This window comes from Amphibalanus amphitrite, unplaced genomic scaffold (genome assembly GCF_019059575.1).
Source record: "Amphibalanus amphitrite isolate SeventyFive unplaced genomic scaffold, NRLGWU_Aamphi_draft 000336F_arrow, whole genome shotgun sequence".
In the NCBI taxonomy this organism is placed as follows: Eukaryota; Metazoa; Arthropoda; class Thecostraca; order Balanomorpha; family Balanidae; genus Amphibalanus; species Amphibalanus amphitrite.
In genome coordinates this window covers 452063-473240 of record NW_024881831.1, presented here as the reverse complement: position 1 = coordinate 473240, position 21178 = coordinate 452063, and the positions used below count along the sequence as shown (strand labels likewise).

The 21178-nt window shown below is 56.9% G+C and overlaps 2 protein-coding genes across 16 annotated transcripts in view; both read right to left on the bottom strand.

Annotated features, from left to right (window-relative positions):
- LOC122388830 (serine/threonine-protein phosphatase 4 regulatory subunit 4-like) overlaps window positions 1-21178 on the bottom strand; it is a 98291-nt gene that overhangs the window by 44291 nt on the left and 32822 nt on the right. For all 9 annotated transcript variants that reach the window (XM_043380264.1, XM_043380272.1, XM_043380265.1 and 6 more), the window contains one exon: window positions 267-521. In XM_043380264.1, the coding sequence (XP_043236199.1) occupies window positions 267-521 (255 nt within the window). The remainder of the gene's footprint in view (window positions 1-266; window positions 522-21178) is intronic.
- On the bottom strand, window positions 10981-17921 carry LOC122388832. 7 transcript variants are annotated; one of them, XR_006257876.1, is made up of 3 exons: window positions 17702-17919; window positions 12963-15517; window positions 10981-11680 (listed from the first exon to the last, which is right to left on the bottom strand). XR_006257876.1 is itself a non-coding variant. In XM_043380276.1 (3 exons), the coding sequence occupies exons 2-3, from the start codon at window positions 14504-14506 to the stop codon at window positions 11533-11535; spliced, it is 1692 nt and encodes a 563-aa protein (XP_043236211.1). In that variant the 5' UTR covers window positions 14507-16158; window positions 17702-17919; the 3' UTR covers window positions 10981-11532. The 7 variants fall into 7 exon arrangements, 6 of the variants coding, with proteins under 6 accessions (XP_043236211.1, XP_043236213.1, XP_043236212.1 ...); XM_043380276.1 differs by having other exon boundaries at window positions 12963-16158; XM_043380278.1 differs by having other exon boundaries at window positions 10981-12823; window positions 15044-15527.

The following is a 21178-nucleotide window of genomic DNA, read 5'->3' as shown; positions in this document are numbered from 1 at the left end:
TAAAAAAAAAAAACTGAACTCAAATATTTCACCAAAAAAAGAACATTTTGAAGTGGTTACGATGCAAAGTGCCTTCAAAATATTTGTTCCCCTCTTGTTCACTTTCGCTCTGAAGTAGCGATTTTCAGTATTCCGTTCTCATTTCCTCCCCTGTCTACTCAAGCACCACGCACGCGCCACTCCCCGTCCCCGGCCCCTTCCCCACCATGCTCCTTCTCCCTTCCTCCCTCCCTCCCTCCCTCCCTCCCCTCGCTCCCTCTCCTCACCTTAGTGCGGCTCGTGGCCGGGCTGGCCGCTCCCCCGGCCGGCGCCGGTGGGGTCTGACCAGTACGGACGGGGATCCGTCCCCCGCGCGAGAGCCGGCGCTCATCCACGGGCCTCCCACCCGCGGCCGGGGAGCTGGCAGCTGCAGCAGCGGGCGGCGGCGGTTCCAGCAGCTGCTGCTCCTGCTTCTGTCGCCGCCGGTCCTCCGCATCGGCCTCCAGCAGCAGCGCCGGACGCGTCGGAGTGTCCATGGCCACCTGAAGACAGAGCGGGCCGTCAGGTCAGGTCAGGGGTTCGGTTATGTCAGATCAGGTCAGATCAGAAGTCCGTTCAGATGTCAGGGGTCCGGTTAGGTCAGGTCAACTCAGGTCAGAGGTCAGTCCTGTCAAGGTTTAATCAGTCAGGTAGGTCAGGCAACGGCTGGTCAGCTCAACAAGCACGCTGCATATAAGGACCCGGGAAAAGCATTACAGTCTGACACGAGATGTACACTAAACCGGCTGCTTCCTCCCATTGAAGTCAGGGAAAACAGAACAGTAAGCGGCGTACAATGACGCTATTTTTGGGTCAAAACTAAAACCATAACTTCGCGTTCATTGTGAAGCAGCGTACGAACTTTCGCGTTTGTAAACAACACACAAACTACGGTAGTTTGATGAGCGAGAATGCAAAATAACACGCTTTTTGTCACGTGGTTCAATAAAGCGGCACACTAACCGTCTGAAGCACGCGCCCGCTCTTCATTAGCCAATGTTACCGTTCACGCGATTGAATAAAAACAACAAATGAAAGCATGATTTACACGCACGTCGCCTATAAAATACCGTATTTCACACACGGACATATTGCATTGCCCTCTCTGTTGTGATACAACAGAGTGATACACTGTGATACAACAAACAATCTATCATTGGCTGAATGATAGCGCAATGAAAAGGCATTTCTAAAACAAATTGCTCATCATCTAATGAGGGATTGGAAATAGTATTCAGTATAAATCATTGCCGATAATGGCTAGGTAATCGAAACAGTGGGAAGGATTATCGATTTAGCCACCACGGACACGTTACAAAAGGAACGATAATGTCATGCAAACTATCACGTATCCTGGCGACATTTCAGGACAATTGAAATTAATGTAATATGACTGGCAGGGAGAGTTCTGAAGTAATCCTGAAACGTTGATTTCCCTTGAGCCCTGATCACAAATGTGTGCTCTTGACAACGTCAAATGGCTGTGTGAGTTTCTTTCCCGGAACTCGCAGACATCGGTTCCCTGAGCACAAAGTTCAGACGAGTTCATCATTTCTGCCGCGCCGAAATGTTTCAGCACCTGGCGCCGGCGCCGAATTGACCATCGGGCCATTCTGAGGCGCCGCCGCCGGTCATCTTTGAAACAAAGTCGTGCATATTCCCGCACCATCAGGCCTCTGGCGCTGTCACTGGCCATCGGGGAGCGTAACGCGACTCCGGAGCGCCCCTCACCGCGTCAGCGACGCTCCGGAGGTGGCAGTAACAGCGCGCCCCTCTCACAACTTGGCTCGTTGGGCTTCATACGGCCCGCGAGGAGCCGTTTCCGGCTGTCGGGGTCGCGTCCTGCCGTCCGACCCGCCAACCATCACACAATAGTTACCTCATGAGCCGGCGACACAAACCGGCCACCACCGAACAGTTAACCAGCCATCCCAATAGCCGCTCTATCCCGCGACATTTCCATGCATATCGTGGCGACCGTTCGACCCCGGTCCAACGGCCCAGCCAGCGTCAGAGCGACACGGGGCGATATACCATAACACTGCAGGCGTCACCTGACGGCACCGTGACACCGCAACCGGCCGCGTTTGTCGGCTCGATCCGATCAAGGGCGCAGTTCGGCTGCGGCGCCCAGCGCGGCTGCCGATCGCTCCAATGCAGATGGGAGACCGGCAATGGCCCATATCCCGGCTAGCCAGACGGGTGGCAGTGAGCCGGGAGCGTTCACAGCGCGGGACGAGCGGTCAGGGCCGTAAGGGTCAGGATGGATACAGCGTAATGGCGGCAAATGGCAGCCGGCGGCTGATTGTCAAATACATGATGGTGGTGGTAGAACGCTTAAAGACCAGCGAGCATGAATTGATAATGTCGCGCTGTCTGCGGCGAGCTGTCGTTATCAACTTCATTACTTGTCGTCAGCATCAAAGAGGTGTTACAGGGACACCATTTCATGTCTTATCACGGAAAATGAATACATGCTAACAGAATATGGACTGTGGAGGAAGCTACAAAACCGCAATCAATATCAAATCCATCACTACGTGCTGCGGTTATGCGATGAAACGCGCAACAAATAATGCACCAGTCTGGTAAGCGCTTTGACATAACGATGACATTTATCTGCTTTCCGCCAAGACAGCTCTGTCGGTAATATCGCGACACAACTTAACACTGCAACAAAATATTGCAAGACGATAACGTTCCCCAGCGATAACTTATCTGTCTTATCGTAAAAAAAATCAAATGCATAACATAGCCGGCATCTGTGAGCTTCTTCAAGATGATAAACAAGAGCATAACGTCTCCCATATTATTGGCAGTTGTCCGGATTCACAATGAGTAAAAACAGACTTTATTGCTCTGATCCGCCAGAAAACCTGCTCAGTTGGCAGCGCGGCCGGCTGGTCGGCACTGTCCTTTGTACTCGGGTACGTCTCCACGGCGACTTGGCTAACTGTTGCGCCAGGATCAATGGGCTACAGCCCTACACGGTGTGCCAGAGTCCCAACAAACTCGGGACACGAGTAGGGGCGTGACGATCCCATCAGCCGTGACGGCACCCATCAGCCGTGACGGCACCCATCAGCCGTGACGTCCGCGACGTGACGCTACAGACACGCGCCTCCACTAAACCAGACACAAACGGTGACGAAACACCCGCTCGGGAGAACTGACTGACCATCGGCCAGCGCCACGGACTAATCAGCAAATAGGCTGGGAGCATTGTCGTGTAGGCGTGACCAGGTTTTTCATAGGTCGAACCGGACTAGCAGCAGGCGAATGACGCAACTAGAGACAAGTTTGTCGCGTTTAATTGCGCTGCGTTTTAGACGTTTTTCACTTGGAAGCGCGCTAAGTGATGAAGTTGTTTTGGGATACCGCTACAAATACCCCAGTTTCACCCGTGGCGTAGGCTTAAGGAAAGACGAGACTGTTTATCACGCCAGCAAAGTTTATTGTGCTGCGCGGCCACACCTCACCGGACCACCGCCGGCCCACCGGAGAACGGCCTGCAGAGCCAATCCATTAAAGGGACTATCCCACCTTTAACATTGGCACCTTACTGGATCGGATGAGACTGTAAGATTCATTAGAACGGCGAGGCCCACAGCCATACACACATCGGCGCCGCAAACGCCCGTACGTACTCGGCGGCGGCATTGTGTGAACCCATGACTCATATGAAACACCCAGTGACACCTAGCGGCCGGCCAGACATTGCACTGACGTGGAAGTGACTACAGGCGGCGGCGCCCCACGAACTGCACCCTTCCCTTTGCTGACAAACCATCACAGAGGGACCATCTTTGTGCTGCCTGCCGACGATTGCAGATTGCCACTAGGCGCAAATAAGGTGGGTCGTATCCTGCATTTCCGCCGCCCTACCGACTGGCCCTAGGACAGGGCTGCGCGTCGGCCATTATTGTTCAGGCCAGAGCTCTCCAACGGCCGACAGTATCACCGACCGTATAAGCAGTTATGATCGTGCCGCATTCCAGGGAGTTACGACTTATGCTGCCACCAGACTGCTAGCCTCGCATCTTGTTGTGTTCATAGACCTGTCCACGTGCATGACCTAATGTCTCTGTGCACCCAAGGCCAAGCCACCCTGACGCCATCTTGGCGGGACCGATCAGCAATCGTGTGACCTCTGTCCAGCGATCGCGTGATCGTGACGTCAGCGGTAGGTGTGGACACCTCCAGCGCTAGTGGCGCCGCGGCGGCAGCGACAGCAACTGCTGGTAGCCACGTGGCCGCCAGTGGCGCAGGCGCGGGCGTGTCATTACGTAACCGTCATCTGCGCCGTGAGGCGGCCTGGGTGACTCACTCGCCGTGACGTCAGCTGACCGTGACCGTGGCGTAGCGACCTTTGGCCTTGCACCCGGACCGCAGGTCCGCAGCTGATCGGGGGTCGTCTTGCACCGGGTCTGCAGCGGGCCATCTGGACTGGAGTCAGGTCACTGCTGGCCGTATGCCACTCTGTGGGTGCAAGAATGTCTGCATGCTGCATTGCCGCCACGGGCATGTCCACTGATCGTCACACCTACACCGGAGGGCTGTTCACGGGCCCTGTGTGCGGTCGGACCGCACACAACCTCCAAGCTCCGCCCACTGCGTCCCTACGTCAGCCTTCCGTCACCGCACACAGCGATCGCTGTGGCCGGTCGGGACTGGCCACAGCGAACCGTCCACCGCACGCAGCCGTGACGTCAGAGCCGCGATCCGGCCAGGGCCACATGCGGAGGGCAGCGCGATCAGGTGCTGGCCTGCTCTCCTGGCACGCCCGACACAGGCTCCCGACACGCTCGATGACCTTGTCCATGAACGACTACCAGACGCCGCCTCTTGCTAGAGCCTTCATGCGACGTACCCCAGGTTGCGCCACGTGGAGCTCGGCCAAGATCGCTTTACGTGCCCTACTCGGAATAACGACTCGGTGCCCCACATGAGCACGACGCAGCATACGGACAATTCCAGCCGTTTACCAGCAAATGCAGACAGTTCCGAGTCCGTGCTGAGTGGCCAACCACCCTTTTGGACAAGACGCTTCACTCAGGACAGCATTGGATCCCGTGATGTCAGCACCGCTGTGAAAATTTGCTTGGCTCTGGAGACTTCGGGCAAGGATGCACACCTCATGTCCGGCAGCGGCCGTGCGGCAATGTAAGGTAGTGTAAGGTACTGAGAGACTTGTCCATCGACGCAGCCTGTATTCGGCCCCGGCACCGACTGACCGGCGCGGCTCACCGGCCGGTCGCGATCGGCCACCGTGTGCGCCAGCCGGCACCAAGTCCATACACATTGACACTCACCGGTCCGCTGGCCGTCGCACTTCCACGGCCCGTTGACTGGAAGTACACTCGGGGGCAGATTGATGTTCCATCACTCCCTACCCATCGGGCTCCCATGGCTCAGCACTGGCTGCTGCCAGTGGCAGCACTGGCAGCACTGGCACTGGCAGGCAGCTCTGAGCAGTGCTGAGGGCAGGCAACACTGGCAGTGCAGCCAGTGCTGAGCCATGGGAGCCCGATGGGTGGGGAGTGGCGGAACATCGATCTGCCCCCGAGTGTACCCTCCTCTGCCCGCTGGCGGTGACACTCGACGGTACGCTGACCGTCCCACTTCCCCGGCCCGCTGGCTGGATGCGACCTCTGCCCGCTGGCAGTGACACTCACCGGTCCCCTGACCGTCCCACTTCCACGGCCCGCTGGCTGGAAGTGTCCTCCTCTGCCCGCTGGCAGTGACACTCAACGGTCCGCTGACCGTCCCACTTCCACGGCCCGCTGGCTGGAAGCGCCCTCCTCTGCCCGCTGGCAGTGACACTCAACGGTCCGCTGACCGTCCCACTTCCACGGCCCGCTGGCTGGAAGTGCCCTCCTCTGCCCGCTGGCAGTGACACTCAACGGTCCGCTGACCGTCCCACTTCCACGGCCCGCTGGCTGGAAGCGCCTTCCTCTGCCCGCTGGCAGTGACACTCAACGGTCCGCTGACCGTCCCACTTCCACGGCCCGCTGGCTGGATGCGACCTCTGCCCGCTGGCTGTGACACTCACCGGTCCGCTGACCGTCCCACTTTCACGGCCCGCTGGGTGGAAGCGCTCTCCTCTGCTCGCTGGCAGTGACACTCAACGGTCCGCTGACCGTCCCACTTCCACGGCCCGCTGGCTGGAGGTGCCCTCCTCTGCCCGCTGGCAGTGACACTCAACGATCTGCTGACCGTCCCACTTCCACGGCCCGCTGGCTGGAAGCGCTCTCCTGACACTCAACGATCTGCTGACCGTCCCACTTCCACGGCCCGCTGGCTGGAAGCGCTCTCCTCTGCCCGCTGGCAGTGACACTCAACGGTCCGCTGACCGTCCCACTTCCACGGCCCGCTGGCTGGAAGCGCCCTCCTCTGCCCGCTGGCAGTGACACTCAACGGTCCGCTGACCGTCCCACTTCCACGGCCCGCTGGCTGGAAGTGCCCTCCTCTGCCCGCTGGCAGTGACACTCAACGGTCCGCTGACCGTCCCACTTCCACGGCCCGCTGGCTGGATGCGTCCTCTGCCCGCTGGCTGTGACACTCACCGGTCCGCTGACCGTCCCACTTCCACGGCCCGCTGGCTGAAAGCGCCCTCCTCTGCCCGCTGGCAGTGACACTCAACGGTCCGCTGACCGTCCCACTTCCACGGCCCGCTGGCTGGAAGCGCTCTCCTCTGCCCGCTGGCAGTGACACTCAACGGTCCGCTGACCGTCCCACTTCCATGGCATGCTGGCTGGAAGTGCCCTCCTTTGCCCGCTGGCAGTGACACTCAACGGTCCGCTGACCGTCCCACTTCCTGGCCCGCTGGCTGGAAGCGAACTCCTCTGCCCGCTGGCTGGAAGCGAACTCCTCTGCCCGCTGGCAGTGACACTCACCGGTCCACTGACCGTCCCACTTCCACGGCCCGCTGACTGGAAGCGCCCTCCTCTGCCCGCTGGGTCTGGCATTCACCGGTCCTCTGACCGTACCCATTCCGCGGCACGCTGGCTGGATATGGAGCAGCGCCCACTGTCACCGGTCCGCTGACCATACCATACCTATCCGCTGTCTGTCACGTCTCCCTTACTAACCTGCTGGAGCCCACACTCACCAGATCGTCAAACGGTCCACTTTCTCGAGCCCACCAGCCGGTTGCCGCCGGGGGTTCTGCTGGACTAAGTGGACCGCAGAACTGGGCTAGCCTCCCCCCAGCACCAACTACCCGATGAGTCACCTATTCATTCGACTAACGTCAGGGGCGACTTACAGGTCCCCGTGCCGCTGCGGCAGCGGCGGTGGAATCAGCCGCCATTCCTTCTCTCCACGCCGAAACAGGATTACCGACTAACCTTCAGAGCCGCCGCGGCGCCCGCACCGGCCCGCGCAGAACGAACGATGATGCACCGACCGGCCGCCGCCGTGTGGCGTGTCAACAGTCTGCCTCGCCCGTGCCTGCCCCATCTGCACCACGCGCGATACCGCTCCCCGAGCTGGGTCTACTCGGCTCGTCACAGCGTTCCCGACAGCCGTCTCGCGGCCGCCACGCTCGAAGCTGCAGCAGCAGCCCGGACACCACCGACTGGGCCAGCCAAACCACCGCCGGCAGCTCCGAGTGCTCCTCTAGCTCCGCCATCGCATCACTGCGCGGCCACAAGCGGTCTCGGACGTCATTATCCCTCACCCCTCGACGTCGCTGCCTCCCCACCGGAACGGTCGGTTTCCTTAATTTCGGCACCATCCCCTCCACCTCCTGCCAGCCCCCTCCTCCCCGTGGCCTGAAACTGCCCACTGTCAGTGCCACCGCACTTCGTGCGCCCGCCGCGCGCTCCTCGGTAGTGTCGGTGGCCGAGGTAGTCTTTCCCCGCCTACCTCCCTCCGCCGGCCTCCGCGGTCAGCCGAGGTACCCGCCGCTCACCCCGGCCGGGTACCTGCGTGGTGTCCCGGCGAATGGCGATCGCGACCTCTACGGCCTAATTTTCCCATACATTTGGCAATTTCTTTGGCGTCTTTCAGCAAGAAATCACGGCACTGACCCCATGCAGGACGCTGATCGACAGAGGGCGTGAAAGGAGACGAGACCGAGTCGCGCCAAAAGAAAATTGGTATATGATGGTTACTCGTACCATCGATCGCCGAGCACGTGCTAATGGCACCTTACTGGATCGGATGAGACTGTAAGATTCATTAGAACGGCGAGGCCCACAGCCATACACACATCGGCGCCGCAAACGCCCGTACGTACTCGGCGGCGGCATTGTGTGAACCCATGACTCATATGAAACACCCAGTGACACCTAGCGGCCGGCCAGACATTGCACTGACGTGGAAGTGACTACAGGCGGCGGCGCCCCACGAACTGCACCCTTCCCTTTGCTGACAAACCATCACAGAGGGACCATCTTTCCCCACCTCCTCCCCACTCCCCCACTATTACATTATCTTCCCTCCAAACCCATTGTCTCCTCCTTTCATCAGTCCGTCTCGTCTTTCAGCAAGAAATCACGGCACTGACCCCATGCAGGACGCTGATCGACAGAGGGCGTGAAAGGAGTCGAGACCGAGTCGCGCCAAAAGAAAATTGGTATATGATGGTTACTCGTACCACCGATCGCCGAGCACGTGCTAAGGGGTTTGAGTTGAGATAGCCAAGTTTGCGGCGAGGTTCAGAAACCACTATCTATCTAGGTTGCAGCCCCCACGGCCTCTTGGTGTTGAAGAAATTCGTTTCCTTCATTTGAAAATGGGCCTTGTACAAGGCCCTATCTTCAACATGGAGCGACCGTTAGTGTGACGTCACCTCGTTTAGTCATTCTGATTTAAATGGGTTTGTTCGTTGAAAAATCGCTTAAAACTTGGTCTGAACTTTGTTGTGGTGCCTACAGAGTAAAAAGAATCAGCTTTATGACAGTAATGTGGCCTGGGGAAGGAGGTAATTTTGGGCTGTGACGTCACATATTTGAAAGTTTGTGTTTGGAATATGGGAAGCCTAGGATGTTTAATGAAAAATAAATGCCAGAGCCGTGTTCCTGGTCATCCAATCTATAAAGTCGGGCACAATTTAACTGGTTTTAACAACATTTTAGAAGGTGGGATAGTCCCTTTAACTATCCACCCATATAGTTCTGTGGTCACACTGGTCACCACCGTGTTCGCTAAGCGTACCGCAATGAATGTTTGAGGTTTGTGACTAAATTAATTAATATAAATGTTCACGCTGAGCGTTCATCTTACATTCCTACTCCTGATTTGCCATAGCCGTGTTTCGTCCCATATTTGGGCTACAATTTCGGTTTAAATATCTCGTAAAGTAGTCGTTACCCGTCAGAAATATCAGTACCAATACACTGTTAGGACAGAAGGCACATACACGAAAGGGAGATGGTTTAGTCATCATATACTTATACAACGAAATGTCGCTGCAGTGCGGCGTAGCGCAGCTGGTAACCGATATTGTTCCAACAGTTATCAGAGGACTGGTGCGTCGCATATCAGGTGTACGATTATATAAGGCATGTACCATTTTGTGTTTTGGAGCCATGATATCATGACATGAAATACATTACACCGAACCGCATCCCGTCATAGCTTATTTAGCTTGACGTCAGTCGCCAAATAGGCATTCACTTTACCGGATGCTTCATCCTTTCTGGACAGAGTCTTAGCATGTCCCGGTGTTTAATGAAAACCCTAATTAAACATTAAACCGATGTTTTTCAAGAACATCTTTAATTGTTCCGAGCAAAAACAACGTACAAATGCAAACAGAAATACATAATATCAATATAAATATATACTAAAACTATACAATATTTAAATACAAACCTGCAATCACAATAAGTCGCCACGGAAATACCACTCACAATTAATGAGTGTGAGTTAGGAGGTCACGTGAGAAGCTTGTAGCTCTGTTACACACTAACGTTGATAGTATTTATCCGTCGAGCTCGCGCTTGCAACAAAACCAGATGCAGTGTGACAATGGGACTGTATTCACGTCCATCTGGTTTTTTGGTGAGGTGACCACATGGCACACAGGAATACAATCCGGTAGGCGACGCATAATAAACACTCAATACCTAACACCTTAACCCACGAGCCGCTGGGGGGGGGCATAAAGTTGCCCCCCCTTTACGTTTTGTGAAATATCTCCGAAACCTGATGAGCTACGAACGTGAAACTTGGCATAGCTTCAAATGAATACCTAGGCAATATTTGAAGAAAGTTTGGTGGTTATAGCATCTAAGATGACGTCACAGTGACGTCATAAAGTTTTGTCGTTTTCCGATATGGACCGTTTCTGATGACGCTGAGCATGAAACTCAACTGTAAATGAACTAGACAGCACCTGCTGTCATCCTAAAACATCTAAGTACACTTCCATCTAGTTCCTAACCAATAATCGGCCCTTTATATTCGGTCCCATATACCTGATGTATCGTGAGGAAACTGAGAGTCCCAAATCTACAATTTGACTTATGACGTCACTGTGACGTCATTTCAAATGGGATCGACACCAAATTTGGACACAATCTTGGCTAGGTATTCAGGAAGATGTGTGCAAAGTTTCGCTTCTCTATCTCTTCGCGTTGCGACGATATCGCCGCGGAAGTAAAGGGGGGGGCAACTATATGCCCCCCCCCCAGCGGCCGGCGGGTGGCGCGGAGGCCCAGCGGCCGCCGGGTTAATTAACGGCAGGGCGCATGGGGCCGGTGGTGGGAGAAACCACTCGTGTCCGCTGCGGTTGAGCTCTGAAGCGACAATGGCGGCTAGGCGATGCGCTCGTACGGCGCATGCGCCAACTACGCCTGTCTCCGGTACGGTAGATTTCACTTTACGGTACGGTTAATATATATCGCACTGTACTACGTTGCCGCACGGCTGACCGATAAATGCTTTCCAGGTGCCAGGGCCCCTGAAAGACCATTTATCCGTCGAGCTCGCGCTTGCAACAAAACCAGATGCAGTGTGACAATGGGACTGTATTCACGTCCATCTGGTTTTTTGGTGAGGTGACCACGCCCATACCCCCACCGAACCGCGAGAAGACGTACGGGAGACTTGACGTTATTTATGTTGATGATGCTGCGCGAATTGTGTGATGTGATGTGTATTAAAAGGCGCCACACACATTGACAACGCAGGAAAATGCTGAGATACAATGGCACGGAATACGGTGCGACCACGCTCCCGCGGCCGGAGAACAAGAACTATCCGCCGTGTCGGGAACGCGGTTTACATCACGCATGTGGCGCGACCACGCCCCCCGCAGCCGGGTGGCGAACTCAGCGCACCCGCTGTGTCGGGGAAGCGCGGGCAAACGCGCGACTCTTGGATAACATATGAACACAGTGACGACCGCGCAACTATTGCGCGACCACGCCCCTTGTCGTTCCTCCGCGGCCGGATGACTGAGGCCACCCGCCGTGTCGGAGGACGCTCAAGGAAACAGGTCGATGTGAATAAACATAACACAGGAACCAGCGGCAGTAGAACATAAGCACGCAAATGTGGCGACTACGCCACCCGCGGCCGGGGGACGCAAGCCACCCGCCGTGTCGGGGGACGAGGCCAACAACGAAACACAAAACAAAAAACGGAACGCGGCGCTTGGCTAACCATAAACCGCCACACGAAAACCCTGGGACCCGGCGGTGAGCACTGGATGGGTGACGCCAGCTCGCGCGATACGCTGTGCGCGGCTGAGCTTGTGCGGCTGACATACCCGTCTCCGCGGCCGGGCCCGTCCCGGACGCCGCCGTGTCGGAAGGACGGAAATGTCTGTGCGAAGCGGAACTGGCACGACCTCAGTGGGGATGCTGACGAGCGGGGGGAGCGGCCAGCTGCGATAGTGAGACGGGGAGCCGCAGATACCGCCGAACGGCCGATGACGCCCATCGGCCGGCCTCCTTGAGCTGCAACTCGGTCATGCCGAGCTGAGCGCCGTATGAAGCGCCGCCTATGCGGAAGCAATGCCCGGCAAGTCGCCGAACATCTAGCCCCGCCAGGCGCCCCGCCTGTCTCACGACTTGGGTGAGCTGTCGGGTAGTAATGGGACGGCCGCTGCCCGAGAGGAACAGGAAATCGCTGTGGCGGCCGACCGGGCGCACGCTCAGAAATTCCTGCACCGCACGCACAGGGCAACAGGCCAGATCAGGGCGAGCCACAAGCTCGGTAGTGAACGGCACCGGCGACGTTTTGGATGAGGGAATGGTGAGCGACAAGCCGTCCCGGTGCACACTTACGTGGTGCACACGGACGGTGTGGGCGGGGTTGGCACCCAACACGACTTCTCCGGGCCGCAGCATGCCGAAAAAAGCCAGGGAGCATATGGCACGAAAGGCGGCCCTGTCGACAGCGGGCAGCGGCAGTCGGCTCACCGCCGCGCACAGGCGGCCGAGCTCGTCGAGGGTGACGGCAGTACGCGTGTCTCGTGATGGACGCAACCGCCGAGCCCCGGCGAGCAATTTGCGCACCCGAAAATCGGCGGTGGGATCAGCCAAGCCACGGATGCGGTGGCCGTAAGCGATCGCCGAACAATGGCTGGCTAATGCTGAGGCCCCACTGCCAGCCCGGAAACAGGCCCCGATGAAGTCGACCACCGTCGCAGTGGCGATTGGGAAGAGGGGAATGGCCGGGCCGATGCCGATAAAATGGCGGACGCGGTCCCACGTCCCGCGGTAAGCACGCGCTGTTGCCGGTGCCAAGGCCGCTGCCTCCAGTGCAGTCACGTCTGCAGCATAGCGAAGTCGGCCCAGTCCCATGATGTCGGCTCCGCGTCGGCCGACGGCCGCACTTCCCGGAACACCTGCGTGAGACCCCGGGAGAGAGCGTCAGGAGCGACGTTCCGAATACCGGGGACATGGTTAGCACGCACTAGAATATTGTACCGCATGGTGATGAGAAAGAGGTGGCGGAGCCAGCGCATTGCGGCAGGGGACCGCGATGACTGCGAGTTAATGGCCGCGACGACGCCGCTGTTGTCCGATCGGACTATGACGCAGCGGCGGGTCAAGTCTGATGCCCACACGTGCATAGCAACGACGACGGCGACGAGCTCTAGCACTCCGATATCGGCGCCTTGAAGCCATTCGGGCCACGTCCCGAGCAGCCAGCGTGAGCCGCAGATGGCCCCGAGACCCACCCCGGCAGAGGCGTCGGTCTCCAGACACACCGCGGCCGCCTGCGTCCAGCGCCGCTCATCGAGCAGCGAACGCCCGTTGAAGTGCTGCAGGAATAGAAGCCAGGCTGACATGTCGAGGCGCGACGCCCTGGTGAGGGAGACGCGGTGGTGCGGCCGACGGACACCGGCGCAGAGATCGGAGAGACGACGAAGGAACGGCCGGCCGAGCGGCACTGCGAGGCACGCAAAGTTCAACAGCCCAATGCAGGTCTGAACTTGCCGTAGGGGTGCTTTCCGCCGCCGGCTGAGGTCGGCCACGGCATCCCTTGCTCGCTCCACTTTATCGGTGGGCAGGCGCAAAACCCGTTCTGCGACGTCCAGCTCCACCCCTAAAAATGTGAGCCGCTGGCAGGGCAGCACCGTCTTGTCGGGATGGAGGGGGACGTTGAGGAGGTGGCACATGGCCGTGAAGCCCCGCAGGGACGACGCACATGCCGACTTCGACGCGCCGATAAAAAGAAAATCGTCCAGCACGGCGACGATGTGGCCGGCGCCGAAGTGGCGCTGCGCTATCCATACCAGCGCGTCGCTGAAAGTCTGAAAAATCTGAGCACTGCTTGCACACCCCATGGGCAGCGCACGGTCGGCGTAGATCAGCCCGCGCCAGCGGAAGCCGAGTAGCGCAGAATCACGTTCGGTCGTGGGCAGTAGGCGGAAGGCTTGCACGATGTCAGATTTAGCCAAAAATGCGTGGTCAAAATGGGAGATGTACTCCACCGCCTCGTCCAAGGAACCGTATTGCACGGCCGTGAACTCGCGTGGTATGTAGTCATTGATAGACTCACCGGCCGGGAAAGATAGGTGATGGATCACGCGGAAGGAGCCCGGCGACTTTTTTGGCACCAGACCGATGGGTGAGATACGCTTAACCGGGGAGGGCCCGTCAGCGGCAAACGGACCGGCGAGGCGGCCGGCCTTCAGCTCCGAAGATACGTAATCGTCAATAATTTGAGGTGCGAGATCACAGGAAGGAAGGTTGTGTGTTGACCCCCCTGTCCCGGTTATGGCAGAGCCAGTGGAAAATCCAGAGCGAAACCCCGACACTAGATAGTGGCGCAACTCTTCATTGTAGCCGGACAGAAGCTGGTGGAGCGTGTCGGCCGGCACCATCGGCGAAAAGGCGACGGCAGATGTACAAGATGGTTTAGCGGGAGCCGGCTGCACCGGCGGCGGCGCTGCCGGGGCCGGCGCGTCTGTGCACCGGCCGGGCAGGTCGAGTGGCACACTGATGTGCCGGGTGACTGCCGCGGCATGTACGGCAGGCATGAGTGAACCGACAGACGCGGGCCGAGCAGCCCTGTTGGCCATTGTATGCGAAGCATGGCCGAAATCGAGATCCAGCGGCCGCTTGTCGCTGCGGAACCGGAGCGGCTCTGGCCACGCCGCCAACACCCCTGGCTATGGCCATGAGCCATAAGGGGGACGTAGCGGCGGTGGCACCCCAAGGGTGACGAGCGGGGTCTGATTCGCGTGCCCGCCGAAAGGTCTCATCAAAGTCGCGCCATGCGACGCCCAGACCGCTCACGGACAGGGAGCCAACCTGCCGCATGTAAGCGAGAAGGCCCACCGCCGCGTCTGGGTGCGCCTCGGCGTAGATGCCGGCAAACCGCGTAAATGCGATGCTCCACGCACCGAACGAGGTAATTGGGCGTGTCACGCGAGGAGCGGCGCGCAAGGTGCCGTCGACCAGCTGGAAGGAGGGTGGACGCTCGGTAGCGGACCGGTCATAGGAATCGAGTAGTAGAGCTAGATCGACGAATTTGTCCGCCTGGATCCTGCTCCGCAATGCCGGCGCCACCGCCGAGGTATCTTCACACAGCTCTAGCCCCAGCCCGGCGCTTGTACCTGGCAGATGTGGCGGAGAGCCGGTCGGAGGTGTCGCCGATGGTGGTGGTAGAGGCGGCGGCGGCGGTGCCATTGGCGGCGGCAGCGCCGGCGGCGGCGATGGCGAACGTGTAGTGGTCGGCGGCGTATCCTGCTGTGCTGAGGGTCCGGCGGCGTCGCGGCAGCCCGCGAGCCCGGTAGAGCCACAGGCAGCGGTCGGGCCGACGGTCAGCAGCGCGTCCCGCACGACGTCTGCGACGACGGCCCGCAACTGAGCGGCGTCGAGCACGACCGCCTGCCCGGCGACAGCGGGCCGCTGCGTAGCGGCTGGCTCCGACGGCTGTCTGCCGCGGGGCGGCGCGGCTGCTCGCCGCCGGGGCCCGGCGGGGACTGACGCGCCGGACTGGCGCCGCGTGGATTGGCGGCGGGCGCGCGCAGCGCCGTCCGGCTGGCTCACTGCGCGGCCGCGCACCGGCGCGCGCGCCTTCGGCATGGCTCGGTAGTCATGAAACGAGAAACACACGACGGTTAGACGGTCCTGTATTGACATCACAGTGCACACGTGTTATGCCGAACACACCAGTCAGTGGGGCGCCCTCAGATGAGGAGGGTAGAGGCGGCGGTCGCATTTATCAGATCGATGAGGCATGCCCAGCCCTCCCCGGAAGGGTGGACCCCATCGGCGCCCACAAAGCCCATCGCTGGTTGGAAGGGCAGAGGGTCACTGGGAAGTCCTCGCGGTGTTTCCCGCATAGCCGCCGGAGGAGGAGGTTCATCAGCCGCCGCCGACGACGAAACGCCGCCACCGAGACCGGCCCACGCCGGCAGACTGCTCGCGGCGGAATCGGCAGCAGGTGTAACTGACGGGCGCCAGCGGCAAAGATCCCGAGCGCCAGCTCCCGAAAGAGCTGCACGAGCACGCGAGGGCTAAACGGATTGGAGGCGACGTCGTTGCCGCCAGCAACCAGCAGGACCTGCGTGGGACGGAGCTGCCGGACGGTCGCAATTGCCCACCGCCGAAACCCGTCGTCGGCAATACGGGCCCCGCGCCAGCCCGCCGTGCGGACCCGCCCGTGCAGCCCTCTTCGGCGGCCCGCCCAATACGCGAAACTGACGCCGACTACTATTAGCATGACCTGGAACAACAGGGCGAGGACAGCCAAGTCATAGCGTTGTCACGGCTCGGGTAGTTAACACGTAATGTTGCGACATGCGAAGCATGGCCAGTACAAATATATTCGAAAACATACATATGCCGATCCCCGTTACTTTCCGGGACATAATGGAATAACTGAGCCCGTCGGTGCGCCGAGCCGGGTCAAGGGAGCGAAATCCGGGAGCGCTAAGGGCGATGCATGCAACGAATCCCGTGGAGCAGAACCTGCCGTGACGTGCCCCAGGCAGAGACTCCGAACACCTCGCCAGACGAAGTAACAGAGCCGGGACGGATAGCGCTAACCCCGTTTGTATGGGCCAGGAAATCACGGAACAAACGCTGGCCCATTGGTAGTGCACGGGGCCTACCGAGCAGGACCAGGGGAGCGACACGGCGAATAGCCGGGTCAAGCTCACGGATCATCCCAATGAAAGTGACCCACAGGTCACACCGGCGGGAGCGGCGGTCATGTGTTCCGCTGTAGGGTCTCATGCAACACCCCGACGGGTTCCACCTGGCGATGGAAACATAGCTGGCAACAGGCCAGCACGTGCCCCTGGCAGGGACTCCGAACACCGCGCCGGACGGTGGACCGGAGCCAGGACAGACAGCGCATCCCAACCTGCGGGCTGGACACCCCGGCTGCCAGTGCAGCCCACCGGCAGACCGCGCACCGGCGCAACAGCGTCATCACAGACGGCTGCAAACTGCAGGGGTTCGACCACAACATAGAACGGGCCAACAGGCAATGATACACGCCGAGAACATAACGGGAATTGGAGGCTGAAAGTACGACGAAAACCGCCCACACGCGCCAAAGCGGCAATAGAGAATCTGTGAAAAAACTTTGCCATTAACGAGGCTCAAACCAAGCCCTATAAAAGTTTAGGTCCAACCGGGAATCGAACCCGAAATCCCCGCGCTGAACGCGACGACGCTAACCACTACACCACCGGACCGTAGACTAATATGCCGGCGCGCGGGACCTTTCCGCTGCGCGAACGAAAGCTACCCGACCCTATGAAAGACAATGGAAAGCGGCCGGATCATAGGTGGCGCGAGCGGCGCGGGAAGTGCGATGACGTAGCCCCCGAGCCGACCAATCCCGTCCCGTGGAACCACGCCGCCCCGCGGCTGTCCCACCGATGATACCCGCCGCCGTGGAAGGGAAGGGAAGATGCGCCATGTTGGAACCATCTGGCCAGGAAATGGGGGTCGGCCCAGAACAAGCACCATAGAGCACGTTGGGGCCGGACGCCACACGGAACAGACACGGGGCCGGAACGGTGCCGGCAAAAATATATACCATACATAGAGCAGGGGCAGAGCATCTAGCATAGCGCTTGTAAGCAACGGCAACCGCCGATTGACGGACACGATCCGGAAAAATACGGCAGGCGAGGCGTAACTGATACTGTGATTTACTGCCGCAGCCTGGACACGCACCCAACACAGGGAATTCACCGGGCTATAGCTGCTTGTGCTCTCAAGCGTGGCTCATAACGCCCGTAATGTGTACTCACGACAGAAGAAATCACTCGCAGAAACCACTCGTGTCCGCTGCGGTTGAGCTCTGAAGCGACAATGGCGGCTAGGCGATGCGCTCGTACGGCGCATGCGCCAACTACGCCTGTCTCCGGTACGGTAGATTTCACTTTACGGTACGGTTAATATATATCGCACTGTACTACGTTGCCGCACGGCTGACCGATAAATGCTTTCCAGGTGCCAGGGCCCCTGAAAGACCATATAGAGTTAACGTCCAATGGACGTTAGCTCTCAGTAACCGGGTGGACGTCGTCCATCTCTTACTATAAATGTGATCCAAATATAATACCAAACTGACGCATCTATAGCGAATCGAAGCCAAGAACGGCGAAGCAGCCATTTAGCTATATAAGGGACCAAAAGCAGCGAAAGGCCCGTAAAAGGTTCGGCCATCGCAGATACATGACGTATCACTTCAATCCATCAGCTTTAAATAGATATTCTATTTAAAGCGACTCAAAAGACGAGGCCAAAGACCACCGACATGGAAATACGACGCAATCTGTCATACGCACCCAACACTGGTGGTGCTTCATCGAGATGTGCCGTTAAGAGCAAGGAGATGCATGCCTCCAAACACGCTCATCTTTCTGATAATAAACTCAAACAATCATCTGATGTTATCAAATGAAACATGCATTGAGAGCATTATACGATAAAATAAGCAGTTTTTGGATTGACAAAGAAACAAACTGTCAATCCAACATCAAAGTTGATTACACAGAAGAGATATAAATTCAGCTGAGAAAAAGGATATGGGGACATCTGAAAATTGTTTTGCGATCCTCTGAGATAATAGCTTTGAGCATGATCCTCGTCGATCAATCCTGTGAAATTGCGAATCGCAGCACGATTTTTGTGGAAAATCCAAACGTTCTCTTGAGGGAAAACGAATAGTACCTCTCATTTTCTTCTGTCTGAAGGTTCCAATTACGGTCTCTTAAACACATTTGCATCTCGTTCCTCGCCAGATGAGTTCATGCCCGGATCCTATAAACACTTTCCTGTAGTATTCAATGGACTCAGGGGCTGAAACTTTGATTTTTGTTGTTAGATACATTGAGATCACATATAGCCCAGCACTTGGATACCAGCACATCTCTGTACCCAGCACTGTCGCTTCCTTTGTAACAAAAACGGCGGAAACGGCGTTATCGACAAAAAGGGCATATCGTTCATATATGTCAGAACCATTCGCTGGCAGCAGCTTTCAAGTGGCGAATCATTGCGTTGCTCATCTGCCTCAGGATTGACGACGCTCCGGAAATAGCATCGATACAGTTGGGTGCCTTATCCAACTTCCGGCCAGGTCAAAATCTACGTCTACTATAACATCTACTATATCAAGCGAAAGTCCATTGCTAATTAGCAACAGGGTAATCATCATACTCCGCAAATAACTAACCAACCAACCAAGTTGCTTCCATGAGCTCATTTGACAGGGCCGTGAGCGCTAAGAAATAACTAAAAACTTGCTGATTGGACCCAAAAGTTAAACCATGAGCCAAGTTCATTAGAATCGTGTCAATAGTCCGATGCAGCATCATCGGATCATCTATTCTGTTGCAAACAATATTCGTGCATTTGTAAATTATTTTCTTAGAAAAAAAACTTTTTCGATGCACTTGAGACTTCACAGCCACGCCAGACTTCTGAACCGAATCAATGCAACTTGACCAGCAGCTTAGAGCACAGCAACAACAATTCCTTCAAAAGTTTCCCTAATCATTGCAGCTGGGACAATAAACAGTGTCGGGCAGCAAAGTTCGCCAATAAATCGATTTCGTCTGTGCCGAGTCCACCAGTAGCTCAGAAGGCCGGGCCAGGTGCCCTGTCCACTGATGTTTGTTTGTTGGAGGTTAGGGTCGCGCCGACTGCGAGGTCATTTTGCGCCCATCCCCTGTCCACTGAGCTGGATCTGATTCCGCACATCGAGCTGACCCAGTGGTCGAAAGCCATGCTCCGATGCCTACGTAAAAATTACATCACAACATTGGTATCATAGCTAAATGAAATGCAAGATACCCACAGCAAGTCATATACGATCCTATACAAATACCTCAAGCGGAAAGGGATTGTTTCTCGTTTCGTTATAACATTCAGATGAATTGTAGGTAAGCCTATTTTTACACCGACACCATTGATTACTGCATAGATATCGCCTAGTGTTACCGCAATCATGCACTGCATATTTAAGTAGACTCTAAAACTAGTTGTCTTCACTAAAACCTCCGGTAATAACGCTGAGCTAAAGCGTTCAATAATTTACTGTAACAAGTGATGTAGCTGTCGTAGGCATCGGGTGAAATCCGGCATTTCATGAAATGCCTAGGCATTACATGGAATGCCGGCAAAATCTGAAATCTTCGTAGAAATAGGCGCGTTACATCGAATGCCTGAAAATTTTAGGCATTTCATGAAATGCCAGGCGGAGGCCAGGCACTCCCTGAAATATGGTCAAAATTAACTGAGTACACTCGTTGCCTAGGCATTACATGGATTGCCCAAAAGACGACCGGCACTCTCTGTAACAAAACTTTTCGTACGCGGACGATTGTGTGCATATACACGCCGGCGGGCGGGAGGGGGAAGGACGTTATCGTATTGGTGTAAAATGGGCTAACACTTCGAGATATTTCACGGATCGTCTCGTCTGCAGCGTATCTACTTTATTGTTAGCTAGTACACAAATATTACACTGTGCAGTTATCGGGTTTCTCTGAAGTGTGGGGTCTGCTGTGTTGGTCCATAGGCAGTAAAAAACAAAATATCGTCTGGAAACTCTCTTATAGAGACCGCATTTTCAAACAAAAGGTTCCAGAACTGTTTTATTATTTGTTAACACATGGGAGCGCCGCGTGGCACCGACTCGTACACATCATTCCAGCCTTACGGCACTCGCACCTCTTGGTGTTGCACTGTTTGGCGCTGGCCCGGCATGCACACTGCTTCATCCCTTGCCCTCCAAAAAGTGACTGCTCTCGGAACGCCTCTCTCAGGCCAAGAGTGCGATCTGTTTCGACCACCCCAACCTCGTTTGCATTGGTTTCCCGCAAAGCTGAGCGCGGAAACCAGCCATTTATGACCCCGGCGCGCGTACTCAGCTGATACACATCATTCCTTGCATCAGTGATCACTGCGTGGATGTGATCACTGAACTCCCAGCCCTAGCGGTCGGGACCCCCGTAGTAATGGCCATGCCTAAAGTGGACCGTGGGCCGCTCGATCCCGCTAACATCCATGCAGTGATCACTGATGCAAGGAATGATGTGTATCAGCTGAGTACGCGCGCCGGGGTCATAAAGGGCTGGTTTCCGCGCTCAGCTTTGCGGGAAACCAATGCAAACGAGGTTGGGGTGGTGGGAACAGATCGCACTCTTGGCCTGAGAGAGGCGTTCCGAGAGCAGTCACTTTTTGGAGGGCAAGGGATGAAGCAGTGTGCATGCCGGGCC